The sequence below is a fragment of the Bos mutus genome, chromosome 28 (assembly GCF_027580195.1).
Source record: "Bos mutus isolate GX-2022 chromosome 28, NWIPB_WYAK_1.1, whole genome shotgun sequence".
NCBI lineage: Eukaryota > Metazoa > Chordata > Mammalia > Artiodactyla > Bovidae > Bos > Bos mutus.
The window spans coordinates 41,492,314-41,513,026 of NC_091644.1; the positions used below are offsets into that span (position 1 = coordinate 41,492,314).

At 43.5% G+C, this 20,713-nt stretch overlaps 1 protein-coding gene across 1 annotated transcript in view; it reads left to right on the forward strand.

Annotated features, from left to right (window-relative positions):
* The first annotated feature begins 7,894 nt into the window (after window positions 1–7,894).
* The window catches only part of EGLN1 (egl-9 family hypoxia inducible factor 1), a 63,549-nt gene continuing 50,730 nt past the window's right edge, over window positions 7,895–20,713 (forward strand). The window contains exon 1 of the mRNA XM_070364821.1: window positions 7,895–9,470. Coding sequence (XP_070220922.1) covers window positions 8,598–9,470 — 873 coding nt within the window. The 5' untranslated portion in view covers window positions 7,895–8,597. The remainder of the gene's footprint in view (window positions 9,471–20,713) is intronic.

Here is a 20,713-nt window from a genome sequence, read left to right on the forward strand (position 1 = left end):
AAGATAGTCTCTTTAATAAGTTGTGTTGGGAAAATTAAACAGCCACATACAAAAGAATGTAACAGGACTCCTATCTTACACCACACGCAAAATTAGCTCAAAATGGATTAAAAACTTGAATGTAATACCTGAAGCCATAAAACTCTCGGAAGAAAATACGGCGGGGGGGCGTTCTCTGACATTTGCCTCGGCAGTGATTTTTTTGGATTTAACACCAAAAACAATGCAACGAAATAAAGTAACACGTGGGACTGCATGCTTACTAAAAAGATCTGTACAGCAAAAGAAACCATCAACAAAATAAAAAAGCCTTTACAGAATGGGAGAAAATATTTGCAAATCATGTATCTGATATGCTATATATATTACAGAAAAAGAATAAACAATTCAACTAAAAAGTGGGCAGACGGTCTGAATAGCCATTTTCCCAAAGAAGACGTACAGTTGGTCACAGGTATATGAAAAGGTGCCCAACGTCACTGATCATCAGGGAAACGTAAGTCAAAAGCACCATGAAATATCATCTCACATCTGTTAGAACAGCTGTTATCAGAGACAAGAAATGCGTGTTGGCGAGGATATGATAAAAAGAGAACCTTTTGTGCACTTTTCATGGGGATGTAAATTGGTGCAGCCACTGTGAAAAACTGTATGGCGGTTCCCCAGAAAAATAAAAGTAGAATTTACAAATGATCTAGCAATTACACTTCTGGGTATTTATCTGAAGAAAAGGAAAACACTACCTGGAAAAGATATCTGCACCTTCGTGTTCATAGCAACATTACATAAAATTACCAAGATATAGATGCAACCTAGATGACCATTGATAGATGAATGACAAATAAAATGTGATGTATAACTATAAATATATATATGTGAATATTATTCATCCATAAAAATAAAGTATATTTTGCCTTTTGCAATAACACTGATGGACTGCAAGGGCATTATCCTGAGTGAAATGTCAGAGAAGGACAAATACTGTGTGATTCCATTTGCATGTGATTTCTAAAAAACTAAAATAAAAAACTGACTCACAGATACCAAGAAAAGATTAATGGTTGCCAGAAGTGGTAGGTAGAGGGTAGGTGAAATGGTCCAAACCTGTAAACTTTCAGTTATACATAAGTAAGTCTTGGAGCTCTAATGTACAGAATAGTGTCTATAGCTAACAACACTGTATTGCAGGTTTAAAAGTTGGTAAGAGAGCATGAGAAACGCTGGACTGGAAGAAACACAAGCTGGAATCAAGATTGCTGGGAGAAATATCAATAACCTCAGACATGCAGATGACACCACCCTTATGCTAGAAAGTGTGGAATGGAAGAGCCTCTTGATGAAAGTGAAAAAGGAGAGAGAAAAGTTGGCTTAAAACTTAACATTCAGAAAACTAAGACCATGGTATCTGGTCCCATAACTTCATGGCAAATAGATGGGGAAACATTGGAAACAGTGTCAGACTTTATTTTTTTGAGGTCCAAAATCACTGCAGATGGTGATTGCAGCCATGAAATTAAAAGACTCTTACTCCTTGAAAGGAAAGTTATGACCAACCTAGACAGCATATTCAAAAGCAGAGACATTACTTTGCCAACAAAGGTCTATCTAGTCAACGCTATGGTTTTTCCAGCGGTCACGTATGGATGTGAGAGTTGGACTGTGAAGAAAGCTGAGTGCCAAAGAATTGATGCTTTTGTACTGTGGTGTTGAAGAAGACTCTTGAGAGTCCCTTGGACTGCAAGGAGATCCAACCAGTCCATTCTGAAGGAGATCAGCCCTGGGATTTCTTTGGAAGGAATGATGCTAAAGCTGAAACTCCAGTACTTTGGCCACCTCAATTGAAGAGTTGACTCATTGGAAAAGACTCTGATGCTGGGAGGGAGGGATTGGGGGCAGGAGGAGAAGGGGACGACAGAGGATGAGATGGCTGGATGGCATTACTGACTCGATGGACGTTGAGTTTGAGTGAACTCCGGGAGTTGGTGATGGGCAGGGAGGCCTGGCGTGCTGGGATTCATGGGGTCGCAAAGAGTCGGACACGACTGAGCGACTGAACTGAATTGAACTGGAGAGTAGATCTTAAAAGTTCTCACCACACACAAAAAATTGTAATTGTGTGGGATGATGACTGTTAGCTACACTTACTGTGGTAATTGTTTCACAAAATGTACACATATTAAGTCATTATATTGTACATCTAAAATGAATACAATTGTCATATATCAATTATAACCCAAAAAAATAAATTTAAATAAAAAGATGAAATGGAGGGAATTCCCTGGCAGTCCAGTGGTTAGGACTCCACACTTTCACTGCCATGGGCCTGAGTTCAATCCCTGGTCAGGGAAACAAGATCTCCCAAGCCACACAGTGCAGCCCTCTCCCCAAAATAAAAGGCAAGGTAGGGAGGCCACAAGAGTATAAAAATGTTGATAATTGTTGAAGCTGATAATTATTGACCTAATTAGGACTGAGGTTGATTATACTATTATCTCTATTTTGGTGTATGTTTATGTTTTTCTACAAAAAAAGTTACAGAAAAAATGGAGCTGTTTTTAACCTGGGATGGTGTAAGTTACTGATTGGGACTACATTAAAAGGTGGTTCAACATTAAGGTAATGTTTGTTAACAGCAAAAACACAACTCACAGTGTAATTACATCAACCGATTATATTTACTCATATTTTATAAATAAATAAGTGAATGAAAGTGGAAATCACTCAGTTGTGTCGAACTCTTTGTGACCCCCTTTGGAATTCTCCAGGCCAGAATACTGGAGTGGGTAGTCTTTCCCTTCTCCCGGAGATCTTCCCAACCCAGGGATTGAACCCAGGTCTCCCGCATGGCAGAATTATAAATCATTATAATGAGCAATGGTTGTAAAGTTTCACGTTATATTTCCTGAGATGAGATGATTGATTATTAACTGGATTAGTGGGTAAGTTTTAAACCATTAGCTGATAAGGTGGGTGATAGATAAATTTTCCTGCGTATACAGAAAGTCTATCTAAATATTTTATTTTCATAAGGAAACAAGCCCGGTGAGCAGTAAAGCTGGTTCAACTACGTGGAAAAACTCATAGCTCATGTGTGCCACTGGCAGAACCCCCAGTACAGGGAAGAGCAGGTGCTGTTTTCCAACAACACCTCCTTGTGTGTGTCCCGATACTATAGTTAGAAAATGGCTCGAATTTTTAGTTGCTTTTCCCAGAACTCAAAGATCGCTTTCCTGTTTATCTTGGTGGGATGCCTATATTATACTTGTGATTTTTCTGCTCTCTGTAACCTATTAAAACAAGATTGTCACAGATGGGAAAACAAGAGGTCATTAGTTAATAATCAGATGTTTGATTTCCTGAGCAGAAAAGACACTCTGTTGTGCATTTTAAACATTTTTAAAGGAGAAATAGGACTAGTCCCTTGATGACAAAGCCTGTTCACTGGGTTTTCCTCAAGAGTCAACATAGTCGCTCTAAATTCATTTCCTCATTTAACTCTGTCCTTTGCATTTAACCTCAGCTCTGCCTCTTTTTTTTGTTTTTGGAAGACTCTTGTCAGTTCATAGAGGTTACTGCTTTGTAGTTTCAGTAAACATTGCCAGAAGAACACAGGAAAACCAAAGAGGTGTTGGTCCAAGTTGGTCTGATATGGTGATGACAGCAGTTCTACTTTTTTAATTCTTCCTTCAATTTTTAGAACAGTTGATTTTGATTAGGTTGGGGGAAGGGAATGAGTTGTACTAATTCCTGGCTTGGGGAAGACACAAGCTCTTGTTCTCCCCGAAGCATTAGGTAACACTTCTAGTGCTACTCACCTCATTGCCTTACTCGTTTCATTTTCTATAAATGGACATAAGAATAGTCATCTCATGGTCATTATAAAGATTAAATGAGTTAATACTTGTAAAATGTTTAGAACAGAGATTTTGGCACAAAGTACCCTCTATAGGGTTTATAACATAAATTCCTGCATGGCAGTGTAGATCTTCTCTATAATATTTGAATAAATGACAACAGCTACATTGTTAGGAGTTCTAGGATCTCCTTGGTGAACAGGTCATTCACTGGCTATTGCATGGTCAGCAGATAGTTTGGTGAAACTTCACTAATTTGGAATGAGTTCACAGATTATTAAACCCGAATAAGTGAAAACTCTGAAATCACTGATCTTTGCAAATATTTGAAACATTTTATATTCGTTCTACTCATGGAAATGTTGAAAGTGTCACATTTGACTAAGTATCTTCAACATACATACATGTTTATCAACATACATACATACTAAACATACATGTTTAGTTTGTGATTTTGTATACTTAATTGGAACAAAATGAAAGCTAATAAAGGTTTTGATATGGACAGCTATTAAGTAGATATCAGTGAAATATATGGAAAAAAAACACATCAGTTCAGTTCAGTTGCTCAGTCGTGTCCGACTCTTTGCGACCCCATGAATCCCAGCACGCCAGGCCTCCCTGCCCATCACCAACTCCCGGAGTTCACTCAAACTCAACGTCCATCGAGTCAGTGATGCCATCCAGCCATCTCATCCTCTGTCGTCCCCTTCTCCTCCTGCCCCCAATCCCTCCCTCCCAGCATCAGAGTCTTTTCCAATGAGTCAACTCTTCAATTGAGGTGGCCAAAGTACTGGAGTTTCAGCTTTAGCATCATTCCTTCCAAAGAAATCCCAGGGCTGATCTTCAGAATGGACTGGTTGGATCTCCTTGCAGTCCAAGGGACTCTCAAGAGTCTTCTCCAACACCACAGTTCAAAAGCATCAATTCTTCGGCGCTCAGCCTTCTTCATAGTCCAACTTTCACATCCATATATGACCACAGGAAAAACCATAGCCTTGACTAGACGAACATTTGTTGGCAAAGTAATGTCTCTGCTTTTGAATATGCTGTCTAGGTTGGTCATAACTTTCCTTTCAAGGAGTAAGCGTCTTTTAATTTCATGGCTGCAGTCACCATCTGTAGTGATTTTGAAGCCCCCAAAAATAAAGTCTGACACTGTTTCCACTGTTTCCCCATCTATTTCCCATGAAGTGATGGGACCAGATGCCATGATCTTCGTTTTCTGAATGTTGAGCTTTAAGCCAACTTTTTCACTCTCCTCTTTCACTTTCATCAAGAGGCTTTTTAGTTCCTCTTCACTTTCTCCCATAAGTGTATGTGTCATCTGCATGTCTGAGGTTATTGATATTTCTCCCGGCAATCTTGATTCCAGCTTGTGCTTCTTCCACCCCAGCGTTCCTCATGATGTACTTTGCATACAAGTTAAATAAGTAGGGTGACAATATACAGCCTTGACGTACTCCTTTTCCTATTTGGAACCAGTCTGTTGTTCAATGTCCAGTTCTAACTGTTGCTTCCTGACCTTCATACAGATTTCTCAAGAGGCAGGTCAGGTGGTCTGGTATTCCCTTCTCTTTCAGAATTTTCCACAGTTTATTGTGATCCACACTGTCAAAGGCTTTGGCATAGTCAATAAAGCAGAAATAGATGTTTTTCTGGAACTCTCTTGCTTTTTCCATGATCCAGCAGATGTTGGCAATTTGATCTCTGGTTTCTCTGCCTTTTCTAAAACCAGCTTGAACATCAGGAAGTTCACAGTTCACGTATTGCTGAAGCCTGGCTTGGAGAATTTTGAGCATTACTTTACTAGCGTGTGAGATGAGTGCAATTGTGTGGTAGTTTGAGCATTCTTTGGCATTGCCTTTCTTTGGGATTGGAATGAAAACTGACCTCTTCCAGTCCTGTGGCCACTGCTGAGTTTTCCAAATTTGCTGGCATATTGAATGCTTCTTTGAATGCCATAGACCTAATATGAAGTTTCAAAGATACAGCTGGACTACTTTTTAATATCTACAAAAAATTAAATTTAGAAGAATCAAAGTCTTTGTAGAATAATTATCTTAGTAAATGTGAGAATTGTTAAGAATCAGTTATCATTATTATGCAAAAGGAAGTCAAAGAAGTTTTAGATTTCACTTGTATTGAAATTATTTTATTTTTATAATTCACATACATCAAAATGTTTTAAAAGCTAACTTTTAAAAGCCATTTTTAAGACTTTCTAAATTAATCTATTTGAAATCTTGATTAGTGCAATGGCCAGGGCCCTGCTTAGTCGCTCAGTCATCTCTGACTCTTTGTGACCCCATGGACTGTAGCCCACCAGGCTTCTCTGTCCATGGGATTCTCCAGGCAAGAATACTGGGTGGGTTAACATGCTCTTCTCCAGGGGATCTTTCCCACCTAGGGATCCAACCCAGGAATCCCATGTTGCAGGCAGATTCTTTACCATCTGAGCAATTCCTTTTTCTTCTTTCCCATCCCACCCTACCCGGATCTCTCTCTTAAGGCATTTACTCTGAACTCCAGGTTGTCATTATTTGTTTACACTTCTGCCTCCTGCATTGAACTATATACCTCCTGAGTGTATGTAGAGTAGCTATTTCACTGGTGTGACACTGGACTCTCTGGCAGGCAGCATTCTCCTAGTACACTGCCAGGTTTCTCTGTACCTGGAATTCTCCAGGCAAGAACACAAAGTGGGTAGCCATTCCCTTCTCCAGGGGCTCTTCCTGACCCAGGGATGGAACCTGGGTCTCCTGCATTACATGCAGATTACCACCTGAGCCGCAAGGGAAGCCCAATACACTGTTAAACAGTCGAATCAGTAATATATGAAACAATGACACTTTATTTAATAAAGCTCTGAGAAAAATTGGATATACATCTGAGATAGATCCAAGTATTTATTTTTTACAGAGTTGGATTTTTAGTTTGGTTTGGAATTTGAAGCTGTGGACAAAAAAATACTTGAGTATTCCAAAGGTCAAGCTAATTGCAATTACTTTCACCAGATTGGATCCCCAATATACTGTTTACTTATACAGCAGAATTTAATGACAGTTTTAAGTTCTGTGTAGTTGATCAAGAGTTTTTGGATTCAGACCAGTTTTTCTAAAAATATTCTATAAAGTGAATTATAATTCCTTATGGTCTTCTGCTTTTAACCTCACACATTTCAGCTCTTGTGTTGTTCATCTCAAGGACTGCTGGAGTTACCTGCAGTCTATTCAAATGATACACAAGTCTAACACAGCACTTCCCACATTAGCATGTGCTCAAAAGACTGTAAAAATCTAAATCACAGCCCTTTTTATTCTAAAAATAAATGGCAGGCAGAAAGAAACACCCTTGGCTTATTTCTGGTAAGGTTTTTATGTTCTATAAAAGAAAGAATTGTATTCATCAGCATAGCAAATATTTTAGTAACATATTTTTGTTTAAGAAGTCGTAAATGTAGTAACGCCCGCCGCCCCCATCCACTTTTCAGGAGTCGTTGCAGCAGTCTGAGCTTCAGTGCCTGAATGTGGACACTGAAGTGAGCATTGATTACCTTAATTAACCAGGTAGCCAAACATTTTTTTCACGAGGTTTTAAACTCGGCAAGATTTCACAGGGCTTAAAAATGATTAAAAAAAAAAAAATCACACTTCAGTACCTTTAAATTTGGCTCAAAATGGGCACAGGGGCTTGGGTTGACACCACACAGATTGACACCATACATTTTTGCTTTTAACCATTCCAGGCCTTCTTGAAATACAATACACCTTGTTTTACATCTTGTTTACAATACACCAAGGAAAAGGAGCCTTGGAATCTTGCAGAATCTGATTCCTGGATTCAGTTTCAGTTCTGCGTGACCTTGGGCAAGTTTCTTTACTTCTCTGAATTTCCGTTTCCTCCGACGCGACACGACGATGGCAACAGCCACCTTGCAACCTAGTCTGGAGCGCGCCTGGAACACAGCCAGTTGGTCCCACACAAACAGCAGCCATATTAAGGCCGCCCAGCTCCGCGGCGATTCCGCGGCCGCGCTCTGCCCAGCAGGTGTAGGCACCGTGCGGGGCGCGGGCCCTGCTGCGGCGGCGCGGCCCCCACCCTTCCGCCGCTCGCAGGCCTGCCCCTCAGCGTCCCGGGCTCGCTCGGGGCGCGGTCAGCGGGGGCGGGAGGGGGGCCGGAGCCGGCTCTGAGGCCCGGCTGGCCGAGTGCGGGAGCGCGGAGGCGGCCCCGGCGCCGCCCGGGCCCAGGCGCGAACGCGCGGCGGCTGCTCCTTCGGCCCTCCCCTCGCCCTGCCCCGCCCCCCGCCCGCCCGGGTCGTCGCGGGGCCGTGGTGTACGTGCAGAGCGCGCCGAGCGAGTGGCGCCCGCACGCCCTGCGCTGCTCCGCCGGCCGGGCCCGGCCGCCCGGAACGCTGAGGCGGCGGCGGCCAAGGTGGCGGGTCTCGCGCGCCGGGCCCGCGTGCCCGAGCGGAAGTCGCCGTCCGCCGCGCAGGCCGCGCTCCCTCAGCCCGCGGCAGTGATGAGGCGCTGAGGCGGCGGCCGGCGCTGTGCGGCGCGACCAAAGGACGAGGAAGCGGCCGGGCCGAGGGCGCGGGCGCCGGTCTCCTGAGGCGAGGGGCGGCGGGCGCATGGCGCAGTGACGGCCCCTGCTGCTCCGCCCGCTCCCCGGCCCCAGGGTAGGCCGTCCGGCCGCCACCCCTCTTGCTCGGCCGCCGCCTCCACTGCCGCCGCAGTCGCCGCCATGGCCAATGACAGCGGCGGGCCCGGCGGGCCGAGCCCGAGCGAGCGAGACCGGCAGTACTGCGAGCTGTGCGGGAAGATGGAGAACCTGCTGCGCTGTAGCCGCTGCCGCAGCTCCTTCTACTGCAGCAAGGAGCACCAGCGCCAGGACTGGAAGAAGCACAAGCTCGTGTGCCAGGTCGGCGAGAACGTTCCTGCCCCCGGAACGGGCGAACAGCAGCAGCCGGGCCCCGCGCCGCTGCCCAGGGCCACCGGAGCCAGGGAGGCCAGGAAGGCGGCGCCGCGCCGGGATCGAGCCGTCGAGACCGCGGGCCCGCGGGCCCCCGGAGACGCGGCCAAGGCCAAGGCGAAGGCCAAGCCCACGGCCGACCCCGCGGCGGCCGCGTCCCCGCCCCGCGCGGCCCCGGGTGGTCAGGGTCGGGTAGCGGCGGCTGCCGAGGCGGAGCCCGCGAAGGAGGACCTGCTGTCCCGCTCGTTGCTTAGCACGCCGGGCGACGGGCTGAGCCACGGCGGTGGCCTGCGGCCCAACGGGCAGACGAAGCCGCTGCCGGCACTGAAGCTGGCGCTGGAGTACATCGTGCCCTGCATGAACAAGCACGGCATCTGCGTGGTGGACGACTTCCTCGGCAAGGAGACCGGGCAGCAGATCGGCGACGAGGTGCGCGCCCTGCACGACACCGGCAAGTTCACGGACGGGCAGCTGGTCAGCCAGAAGAGCGACTCGTCCAAGGACATCCGAGGCGATAAGATCACCTGGATCGAGGGCAAGGAGCCCGGCTGCGAAACCATCGGGCTGCTCATGAACAACATGGACGACCTGATCCGTCACTGTAACGGGAAGCTGGGCAACTACAAAATCAATGGCCGGACGAAAGTAAGTGTGTGCTAGGGGTGGGCGCGGGGCGAGGAACGCAGTTTGTGTGTGTAAAAGGGATTTCCTTCTTGTGCAGCAACCCGTGGAGAAAACGGATATCATCCACCTACTACCGGTTCACGCACTTGGTCTAATTGTCTGGTCTTCTGTCTAAATTTAGGCTCCCCTTGAACGCTGCTGTTTTGTCTCCTCCATTACACTGTTTTAGTCGCTTCAAACGTCGCAGGAGTTGTAGCCGCGCGATGGGGATTATCGGAGTGCAACCCAGAGCAAGTGCTGGGTTCTACCTCCGGCTGATGTTTGCATCGGCTCTTCAAGTCCCCATGCGCTTTGAACCACTCATCAGACTCTGGCTTACACAGTCCAACGTTGTGTGTTTAGTTAAGAATCTGCCAGCTGACCACAAAAAGGTACATTTAAAATAAGCATGTAGGCCAAAGACTCCTTGCATTCAGGAAGAGCTTGGTTTCTCCCCTCCCCCTCTTAGAGCTCGCATCCATCTCCCTGTCCCTACTCTTTTGAAACCCATTACTTAACAGGAGAAGAAGTATTTCCGTTTTCAGACCTCTCTGTGTAGGTAGGTTACATTTTTAGCATGGGTTTCCTTTATTTGCTTTTGTTAGTATAATCCCTTCTGTTGAAAAAGAACTGTTTAGCTTTCTGGAAAAAATACGGAATTGGATCATGAGGGAGGGCTCACTCTAACGTCTCAATTTGATGAAATCTCTTTGTTTTCTCTTGTAGATTTTTCCCTAACAGATTCTTTCATTCCTACCTGGTCTAATCCCTCTTCCCTCCTCAGTGCAGTAAATGATAAACTCTTTCCTTCTTTATACTCTCCGTTTGACTCCCCAGGTCTTAGTCTTTTCTTTGTATCCAGTTCCACTCCAGGCCACTCTACTCCACCTTCTTCCACCATCCATCTCTGTCCGATATTGTGAGTTTGAGGAGATTGTTTAAAGAGGTCATCACACGTGGGTGTTTATACACAGACACTGAATCTTCCCAGTAGTTCTTTTGTGTGTGTCGCATCATCTGTTTTGGCAGTCATTATGTGTGACTCAAGGCTGAGCATAGGCAATAAGGAAAGTTCTAAACATGAAAATTCGGTGAGAAAATACAATATAAAGTCGAATTTGTGAACTGCTGCTTCGCTGTTGGATGAAGGCACACGTCTTAATATCATACAGTCTCAAAGAAAAAAGTTGAACGCTTACTAAACTTTAAGCTGGAAGGAAAAAAGGGCCTGATTAAACCTCAACTGTGGTCTTTAATGAAATTTTCATTTATATGCATGTATATTTTTCAACTTTATTATGGACCAAATGTGAATATAGTCATGAACTCTAGAGCAGGAGCAGCTTGAAGGTGTATTAATGTAACAGTGCAAAACTGACCCAAGTATGTATGTGGTTGGGGCACAAGCTTAATGTGAAGTCATGAAAAAGATAGTGTCCTAAATCTTCCTTGAGCTGCTTTCCTTAGTTAATTTAGCTTTCCAAATTAAGCTAAATCCTCTTCTCTCCGATCTTCCTGTTTTTAACTGTCCTTCTCAGGGAAGGAATAGCAGTCAGCCCAGCTGTTACAAAAGTGTCTCCTAATGGGAGGCTGTTAGAAAAGAGCTACCCCCTTCCTGGGAGTGCTTGTGGCTGAAGGGCCATTGAGGTTTTAAATCACCTGACTACACAGATCATGTGAAGGAAGGATGGATTTTAAACTCTTGAGATTTGATCTTAGGCTTGCTTACCTTAATTTTAGAGACACAGTTTCAGGATCTGTGAATAGTCTCAGGGACTCCCTTTCATTGTACTTCTTGGATGAGAGAGGTTTTGGTAATCTTGTTGGTGTGTGATTTTAAGCATTCCTAAAAGAAATTGAAGATGCTTACTTTCAGGAATGGGAAGGTAGTCAAAGTACCAGCCACCATATAATTAGCACTTAGTGTTCTGTTACCAGATTAGGCTCAATACAGACATGGTCGCAGTAATTTTAATCCTATGAAGTAGGTAGTATTATTCTTACTTTATGTTTGAGGATGTTTTAGCTTCTAGCTGGTGAAGACCTACCACTTAAAATAACCTAGCTGGGATTCAAACTTAGGTCATTCAGACATCAAGCCTGGTGCTTTTTCTACCATACTGGATATGGGGAGGATATTAAATGAGAAGATACAGATTGCTTAGCACACTATTGGAACTAAAATTTGGTGTACATATTTTGTGAGAGCATTAGCCTTGTATGTGAATAATTGTAGTTTATATTAGCACTATATAAACAGTTTTAATAGGTGACTATACAGTATTTGTTTCAGGTAGTGACTGAAAAGCCAGTTAAATTTATCTGCCTCATCATGCTTATTTCAGTATCTCTCTCTCTCTTTAAAAAAAAAATAAGTTTTGGCTGTGCTGAGTCTTCATTGCTCTGCGGGCTTTCTCTGGTTGTGACGAGTGGGGGCTACTCTAGTATTCATTGCTGTGAATTCGCTTGTTGCAGAGTATGGCCTCTGGGGTGCGCGGGCTTAGTTGACCCATGGCATGTGGAATCTTTCTAGACCAGGGATCAAACCTGCATCCCCTGCATTGGCAGGCAGATTTTTTAACCACTGGACACCAGGGAAGTCTGTTCGGTGTAACTCTTAAGAGAGGCATAATATATATGGGTGCTGGATATTCAGAACGAATAACAACAACAATTTGATTGCAAGAGAGGGTCTTCAGTTAAGTATTTTATTATCCTTTACAACATTATGGTGACTCTGAAAGGTACTTGCCTCGAATATGTGGTATTTTTCTCAGATTTTCACAGCAGCTCTGTAAAATATTTAGGTTGTTGGTGTATTATACCTGTTTATAGATTAGAAAAGTGAGCCTCAGAAAAGTTAGGTCATTTGTTGGAAATCCTGCAGCGTGTGTGTGTGTGAGTGAGTCTCTCAGTTGTGTCCGACCCTTTATGATGCCTTGGACTGTAGCCTGCCAGGCTCCTCTGTCCGTGGGATTCTCCAGGCAAGAGTACTGGAGTGGGTTGCCATTTCCTTCTAATCCTGAAGCATACCAGGACTTAAATTCAGGTTTTCTGACCAAGATTTTATATTCTTCATTTACATTATCTGTTCTGTATGGTCTTTGTATATGTCAGGGCGTGCTGATGAGATGATGTATAACTTATAATTGGCTGTGGCTCTTTTGGTATTTTTTTCAATGTCTCCCAAGTTTCTGCTTCCGGTATGCTTATCTGGCCACTGTTTGTCCAGCTACTTTAAAAGAGGAACTGGAAGGGAAGGATGAAAAAAGTACAGGAACATGAAGGAGAAAAAAAGGAACATGATTGTAGTCACTGAGTTCCAGTTTCCATTTTCTCTGGTCCTTTCTTGGGATTTTCCTCCTTTCTGTCCTTAAACTGCCCTTTAATCCTTTAATTAATGGATTTTAATGCTTTTTCATACCCTTTCTTTCGTCAAGACGACTTGCTGTGGTGTCCAAGAGGAGGGAATCATGGCCAGCTGATTGTGAAGGGTAATGTTGTGTGGGCTACAAGAAATCATAGGTTCCTTTAACTTGTGGGGTAGAGGAAGAATAATTCAGAGGAATGCAAGTCCTGGGGAAACGAGGAACTGTTCAGTGGGAGCTTCTTAACCACTCTGAAGGAAACCATTTGCCTGTTAAAATAAAACTGCCAGGATCGTATACGTATTTTTCTAATTTTGTCTAAAGCTTACTCTAAGGAATGATAAAACAAGACCATTAACCAGCAGATTGTATTCCTGAGATTTTCCACCAGTCCCACAATTAATTGGGCAGCTCTAGCTGATGATGGCACCCCACTCCAGTACTCCTGCCTGGAAAATCCCATGGATGGAGGAGCCTGATAGGCTGCAGTCCATGGGGTCGTTGAGGGTCGGACAGACTGAGTGACTTCACTTTCACTTTTCACTTTCATGCATTGGAGAAGGAAATGGCAACCCACTCCAGTGTTCTTGCCTGGAGAATCCCAGGGACGGGGGAGCCTGGTGGGCTGCCGTCAATGGGGTCACACAGATTTGGACACGACTGAAACGACTTAGCAGCAGCAGCTGATGATGGCTTTTAGAGCAAAGGACCGACCTGATCCTTTATCATCACTACCACAGAGATGTGGTGTCAGTCCTTTTAGATACTACAAAGAAAACCAAACAAAACTGCAGTGTGTGGGCTCAGTAGTTGGGGTTCCCTGGCTCTAGAGCGTAGACTTAGTAGCTGTGGTGCATGGGCTCAGTTGCTGTGGGGAATGTGGCTTCCTCCTGGATCAGGGATCAGTGTCTCCTGCATTAGCAGGCAGAGTCTTTACCACTGAGCCACCAGGGAAGCCCCTGAAAGAATAGTCTTAATAGGTTATGACAAACAAGTTCAACTTTGTAGGAAATAGTTTTGTATGGTGAAGTAGTTTACATATAGGGTTCAGTTCAGTTCAGTCGCTGAGTCGTGTCTGACTCTTCGCGACCCCATGAATCGCAGCACGCCAGGCCTCCCTGTCCATTACCAACTCCCGGAGTTCACTCAGACTCACGTCCATCGAGTCAGTGATGCCATCCAGCCATCTCATCCTCTGTCATCCCCTTCTCCTCCTGCCCCCAATCCCTCCCAGCATCAGAGTCTTTTCCAGTGAGTCAACTCTTCGATTGACGTGGCCAAAGTACTGGAGTTTCAGCTTTAACATCATTCCTTCCAAAGAAATCCCGGGGCTGATCTCCTTCAGAATGGACTGGTTGGATCTTCTTGCAGTCCAAGGGACTCTCAAGAGTTTCTTTAATTCTAAAGGAGTTTCATTTTAAATTAACAGATTGTTGTTTAAATGTGTATAACTCTTCCCTTATCTACTATCTAATAAGCCTCAGAAACGTCCTGAAACACCTTAGTCACCCAGGAGGAGGCCATCTGAACTCAGAAGGATAGTGGACTTTGTGCTGCGATGACACCTGGGTTGGATCCTGGATCTGCCAGTGTTTCTGTGTCCTTGAGCCAGTTGCTTAAGCTTTCTGAGCCTCAGTTACTCCATTTGGAAAATAGTGTTAAATGATGCCTGCATTTTCTGTCTCTCAGGCTTCCTGTGAGGAGTGTGTATAATCAAGCCTGTAAAAGCACTTTTTAAATTGTAAAGCACTATGCAAAACTCTTTAACTTTTCTTATTAAAAAAAATTTCTCCTTTTCTGATTTCTTTCTTTAAAAGAGTTCTGTGCTTTTCTTGTCTTTCCCTCTTTAATAAGCTGGAGGAAAAAAAGACTTAGAATGATCACCCATTTTTTACTTCCCCCTACACACACACACACACACACGCACACACATACACACACACACTCTTTTTTAAAGAGAGGAAATAAGTCCCGGAGAGGTTAAGTGACTTGTTCAAGGTCAGAGGGCTGGTGAGTGACAAAACTGACTGACTTTTTGACTTACTTCATTCTTGTATCTGCAACTTGATGCCGCATCTCCTATAAAAGTTAACTATTCCCACTTAACTAATTTTGGCGTGTTTTGTGCCATTTTTGAGGCTATGCTTGAACATTTATGACTTCCTTCTCCCTTTTATTCCCATCACTCTATGGTTTGTTTGGCTTATCTTATAGTCTAGTTAAACTTTCCTCCTCTCTCTAACTCCTCCCTGACCGCCCTAGGTGTTCTTTATCCACCTCTTTTTTTTTGCTCTGCTGTTAAAGCCGTTTTCCCTGAAGCAGGCCTACTGTCTCTCACTTCCTTAGTTGGAACTGTCTTCCTGCTCTGTGTTTCTGATTTATGTGTTCATTCTCTGCTTTCCTTTCCCCCTTTTCCCCTATCAGGCATGAAATCTGTCTTTGTTCATCTTCTAGCACGTTTTCTGAAGCCTGAGCCTTCCCAGTATGCCTTTGGATTGATGTTATCAGCTTAGTTGTTTTTATTTAATTTTTCTCTTTAGGCTTTTAAAGCAGCACCCACTGTTTCAGTCTGCCTTTCATTTGCACACATTCCTGGACAGCGTTTCATAGATGCATTTTAATGCTGCGTTTGTATTCTACCTCCCTTTCCACTTTGCCCTGTGTCTGCACTTGAAACATTGTTTGTGACTACAGGATGGCCTTCAGATCATATTGAACCATATTCATAGCTTGTCTTTGACTCTTTCTGTTCCAGCTAAAAACTTTCCATTCTAAGAAACAGTTTAAAAAAAAACTGACAAATGATTAACCAAAGTCTTCCCTTACTTTGGTTTGTTTCATACCGTATTTCTTAATCCAGACTCTTTATTTTCAGAACCAAGTCACAGTTTTTATTTCTTTTTTAAAAGCGTGCTTATTTCTTTTTGGCTATGCTGGGTCTTGGTTCTTGCACCCGGGCCTTCTCCAGTTGTGATGAGCAGGGGCTTGTCGTAGCTGCGGTGCGTGGGCTTCTCACTGTGGGAGTTTCTCTTGCTGGGGAGCACGGCTCTAGAGAGAGTGCTCAGCAGTTGCGGTGCAAAGCTTCGTTGCTCCGCAGCATGTGGGATCTTCCCAGATCAGGGATTGAATCCATGTCCCCTGCATTGGCAGGTCGATTCTTAACCACTAGACTCCTAGGGAAGCCCCACAGTTTTATTTCTGAAGAGCTTGGATAGTATCTGTACCCTTTGTCTGTTTGCTCATAGAAATCACTATAAAATTTTCTTAGGTTTGGATTTTTCATTTTCTTTATTTAGTGTCCCCAGTCGTTTTCTTTTCCAAAGCAAAATACATGTACTCTTGGCTCCTCCTTGTCATATTCTCTGAGTCCCGTCTTGATAATCTTTTCATTTGTTTGTTGATTCACCAGACAATATGAAGTAAGTACTTTCTATGCACAGGTGCTATCCTCAGGACTAGGAGTACCTGAACAACGGGAACAAAAATGCCCCCATTCTCATGGAGCGTAAATTCCCCTTGAGGTGTGGGGTGGGGAGAGGGAGTTAATAAAGAGATGTGTAAGTAAGTACATGATATGTTAGATGGTAAACATTAAGACAAGAAATTGAACCGGGTAAGGACCGAGTGATGATCAAGGCGGGTATTTTTTTACGTAGGATTGATTAAATGATATATTTATAAAAGACTTGAATGAGGTGAAGGGGTCTGGGTTCTAGGGAAACATGGGAGAAGAACATTCCAAGTAAAAGTATTAAATAGCCAGAACAGTGACCCTGACGTGAAACGTGCTTGGTGTGTTTAGAAAACAGTGAGGAGAAAGTCACTGCAGTCACAGTGGAGGGAGAGGGGGAGGGGGCATGATAGACGTGGTCAGTGAAGAGGGGGCTGGGAAACAGGGTCATTTATGGAATATTTCGACTCTAAGCCATGGCGAGAGCCCTGGGTTCTATCCTGGGTGCTGTGGAAGGCCACTGGAGAGTTTGTTCTGGAAGATCTTGGTGGCTGCTGTGTGAGAGTACACACAGAACCAGGAAGGAAATTCTTGCAGTAGCCTTGGCTCTAGGAGGTGGTGGCTTTCGTTAGTAGCTGCAGACCTGCGAAGAATTAGTTGAATTCTGGGTGTATTTTGAAAGTAGAGTCAGTGAGATTTGTTTATGGATTAGATGGAGGAAGGAGAGAAAGGAAGGAGTTGAGGACGTCTCAGGTTTTGGCTTGAGCAATTGGAAGGAAATAATTACTGTTTTATCTTGCTCTGACTCTCCTGCATTTCTCCTCTTGCCCCACTTTTTAACCTTCCATTTATAGCAGAAATTGTTGACACTTATTTCGCAGCCAAAGCCAGAAGAAAAAAGTTCCATGCTCTACTCCACATTCCTTTAAGCTGGCTGTGCTCACTGCTACCGCTGCTGACCTCCCAGCGCCATCCTCCCCTTTCCAGAGGCTTTCTGGCATCTTCACCCTGTGCTCCACGTGCCCGCCCTGGGGCTGCTGTGGGATCCCTGCAGGACGTCTTGAGGTGCTTCTGGTGCTGTCCACAAGTAGGGTTGTGCTCACTCAAGATGGCTTGTAGATACAGATCCACGTAAAAAGAATTGTATAGATTCTGAAATTTAGGGAAAATTGTAGAAAATTGGATGGTTCAACGTGAGAGACAAGCATGCTGCTGCTGCTGCTAAGTCGCTTCAGTCGTGTCCGACTCTGTGCGACCCCATAGACGGAAGCCCACCAGGCTCCCCTGTCCCTGGGATTCTCCAGGCAAGAACACTGGAGTGGGTTGCCATTTCCTCCTCCAGTGCGTGAAAGTGAAAAGTGAAAGTGAAGTCGCTCAGTCGTGTCTCAGTGCGTGAAAGTGAAAAGTGAAAGTGAAGTCGCTCAGTCGTGTCTGACTCTTAGCGACCCCATGGACTGCAGCCTACCAGGCTCCTCCATCCATGGGATTTTCCAGGCAAGAGTACTGGAGTGGGGTGCCATTGCCTTCTCCGGAGAGACAAGCATAGATTTAGATTAAACTTCAGAATAAAATTAGGAACAGAACATCTTCATTTAAGCCTGCTGTTGGAAGTAAAGTCACTGTAGAAAATTGAGGGAGAATGACCATAAAATATCAAAAGTAATTCCTGATATATTGGTGCAAACAACTATTTTCTGCCTTTTTGCTTCCCTTCTCTCTCCTCTCAGTACATTTGTGAGTTCTTTGACTGCTTTATGCTCCCACAATTCAGATCTTCCACATTCCTTTGCATCTAGCTTAAGTCCCGTTCCCCATCCCCGTTGTCTCCCTCAACTCTGAACCTCCATTGATCTTGCTTTTCTCAAAAACTGTATATATCTTTTATTCCTGAAGTATCTTCTTCAGAAAGTTCTAAGGACAAGGCACTGTTTTATACTCTTCTGTCTTACACAAGACAGAAAACCTTTCATTGTTCTTGTTATTTATTACTCACATGTTAACATTCAGGGAATTGCCCTCAACCTGTACCTCTCTCCTCTGCTGCCCCTCTTTCCATGTCATCTGACTACAGTCAGACTTTTTGAAAGTCTATGAGCATTTTCAGCCTATTGTGGTCAACTCTCCTTTCTATGCTTACTATGCTATTTCTAGTCCCTATTTTCCAGATAAAAATAACCCAGGCCAACATGGCCTGAACTATTTTTAACTGCAAGTACTGGGAGAAAGTTCTGAAAGTGAAATGAAGTTATAGCCACTGTGGTAGAACCCTACACATCCATGAATCTCCTGGGGAAAGGCATGTACATCTCTCCTCCTTCAACCCCCAGTGAGAATCCCCAGGGAACATGTGTCACTTTAGAACAAAGCTACATAGTAGACGTGACATTGAAAGTGACCTGTCACACGCTCCTCTTGAAGCTTGTGCCTAGCAAGCTGACACAGAGCTCATCATGTTTATACCATGGGATTGATGTGCAAAATAAGTTTTTCAAGAGCAAAATTATCATAGTTTTGATTTGGTTTTAGTATTTGGTAATTTATTCAGAATTTCGGATCACATTAAAGGAGGTTTAAGAGTTTTTTTTTTTAACAAGAGAAGGCATGAGTGAGTTAAACAAGATGAGAAATATTTCTTTATGATCAGAAAATCTGTGGGTTTAGCCACGTTCATGTGTTTACTCAGCTTCGGGGAGACGGTTGATTTGCTTGTGTTAAAGGGGGCGGTGCACATGATAGAGACTGTGCGGTATAAAGGTCATTTGAGTTTGGTCTTGAAGTGCATTCATACATTTTATGCTTAAAAAGAATTTCACTTTCCAATTTTGCTTAACTGTGGTATTTAAAATGTATTTTCATTCTCTGAGAACAATTTTTTAGGTGGAAGAAAGAAGCCAGAAGATGTACTATTTCACCACAGATAATACGTGTGCAAAGAATGGGCATAGTTGTGGATGATTACATCCAGAGTATTTGGAATCAAATCTCTAAAAAAAAATTTCAGCTAAAAATCATGTACAGTAATAAAATAGCACCCTCTATAATAGTTTACAGGGGTTTTTTTCCCCCCAAGATAATTATATACACTTGTTTGTAGCTTTGTTTTGTATCTGGACCCCTTTAGGTATCTAATGGTAGCCATGCACCTTCTTATTCTAAAAATGAACATACATGCCTGTTTTGCTTATACTAAAGCCTATCCATAGATCCTATAGTAAGAATCTCTGTTTTAAGACGAGTTCTAAAGAACAAAACAAAACATTTTTAAGCATTTCATGTCTGGTTATGGTTTATTCGGTTGCTGTTGTTGCTCCATGTCCACAGAACTATGCTTTGAATCCCCTCACCTATCCCATGATAATAGTCAATTTAAGTTATGGAGACCCAGATAAAGGATCTATATTATAACTTAAATCTAGTGGTGTATTTCGGACATGACTGAAGCGACTTAGCAGCAGTATTGGTGTATATGTACAGACTTCTGAAAGATGTTTGCCTTGTACTGTCTGGCTGTAAAACAGAACAGAATTAACTGGTGTGTACCAGGATGGAAACCATGACCTCAGCAAGAATGCCTTCCCAGAGGACATACCTCCACAAGCACGTCTGCTAGGTTATCCTTGCTTTAGAATTTTGGATGTGCAGTTTTGGCATAAAAGACTGAGGTTATTACCAAAAAATAATACTGGATTATGATTCTTTCTCTTCTTCTTTCCCTTTACACTTTACACTGTCTTGTTTCCTACTCCCACTGAATACGTTCATGTATATTTCACTTTTTTTTTTTTAACTTGTAACTGGCATGTCAGTAAGATTAAATCTGAATTTTTTGGAAAATAGAAACTGTGGTAGTAATAGAGCACTAGGGCTGGGAGTGGGGAGCAGTACCCTCATAACAAAAGTGAAACTAGGACTCATATTGGTTGGTTTTGTTTTTATTAAAAATAGTTCCTATAACTGTTAGATTTGAAGGATCTCTTGATAGTTTTGGTAGAAAATATTTTAAAGATGTGTGAGAATAATTTGTCCATCTTGTTTTGAGGAACTGTGCTTTGGTGTTGCATAATAACTGTGAGCTTGGTCTCTGATATATAAAGATTCTCTCAGGTGTTTCTTTGTCTTAGAAGTGTCTGGGGACAGGGGTGACTGCTGATAGAAGCCAGGAGTGGGATTTGGACCTGCTCGCAAAGCAGTGCTTGTCATTGGGCTCTCTGAGCCCTGAGCAAGTCACTCAGCACCCCTCCCAGCCTCTTTGTCTCTGAAATGGGAATAATGCTGACCTGATTAACAGGAGAAATGTTGAATCATTGGTGATTGTAAGAAGCTTTTTTAAAAGGTGACTGACTATTTCGCTCTCTGCAGTGCCTTTTTGATCACTAAGCCTTGGTCTTGGCTCTCCTCAACTCTAC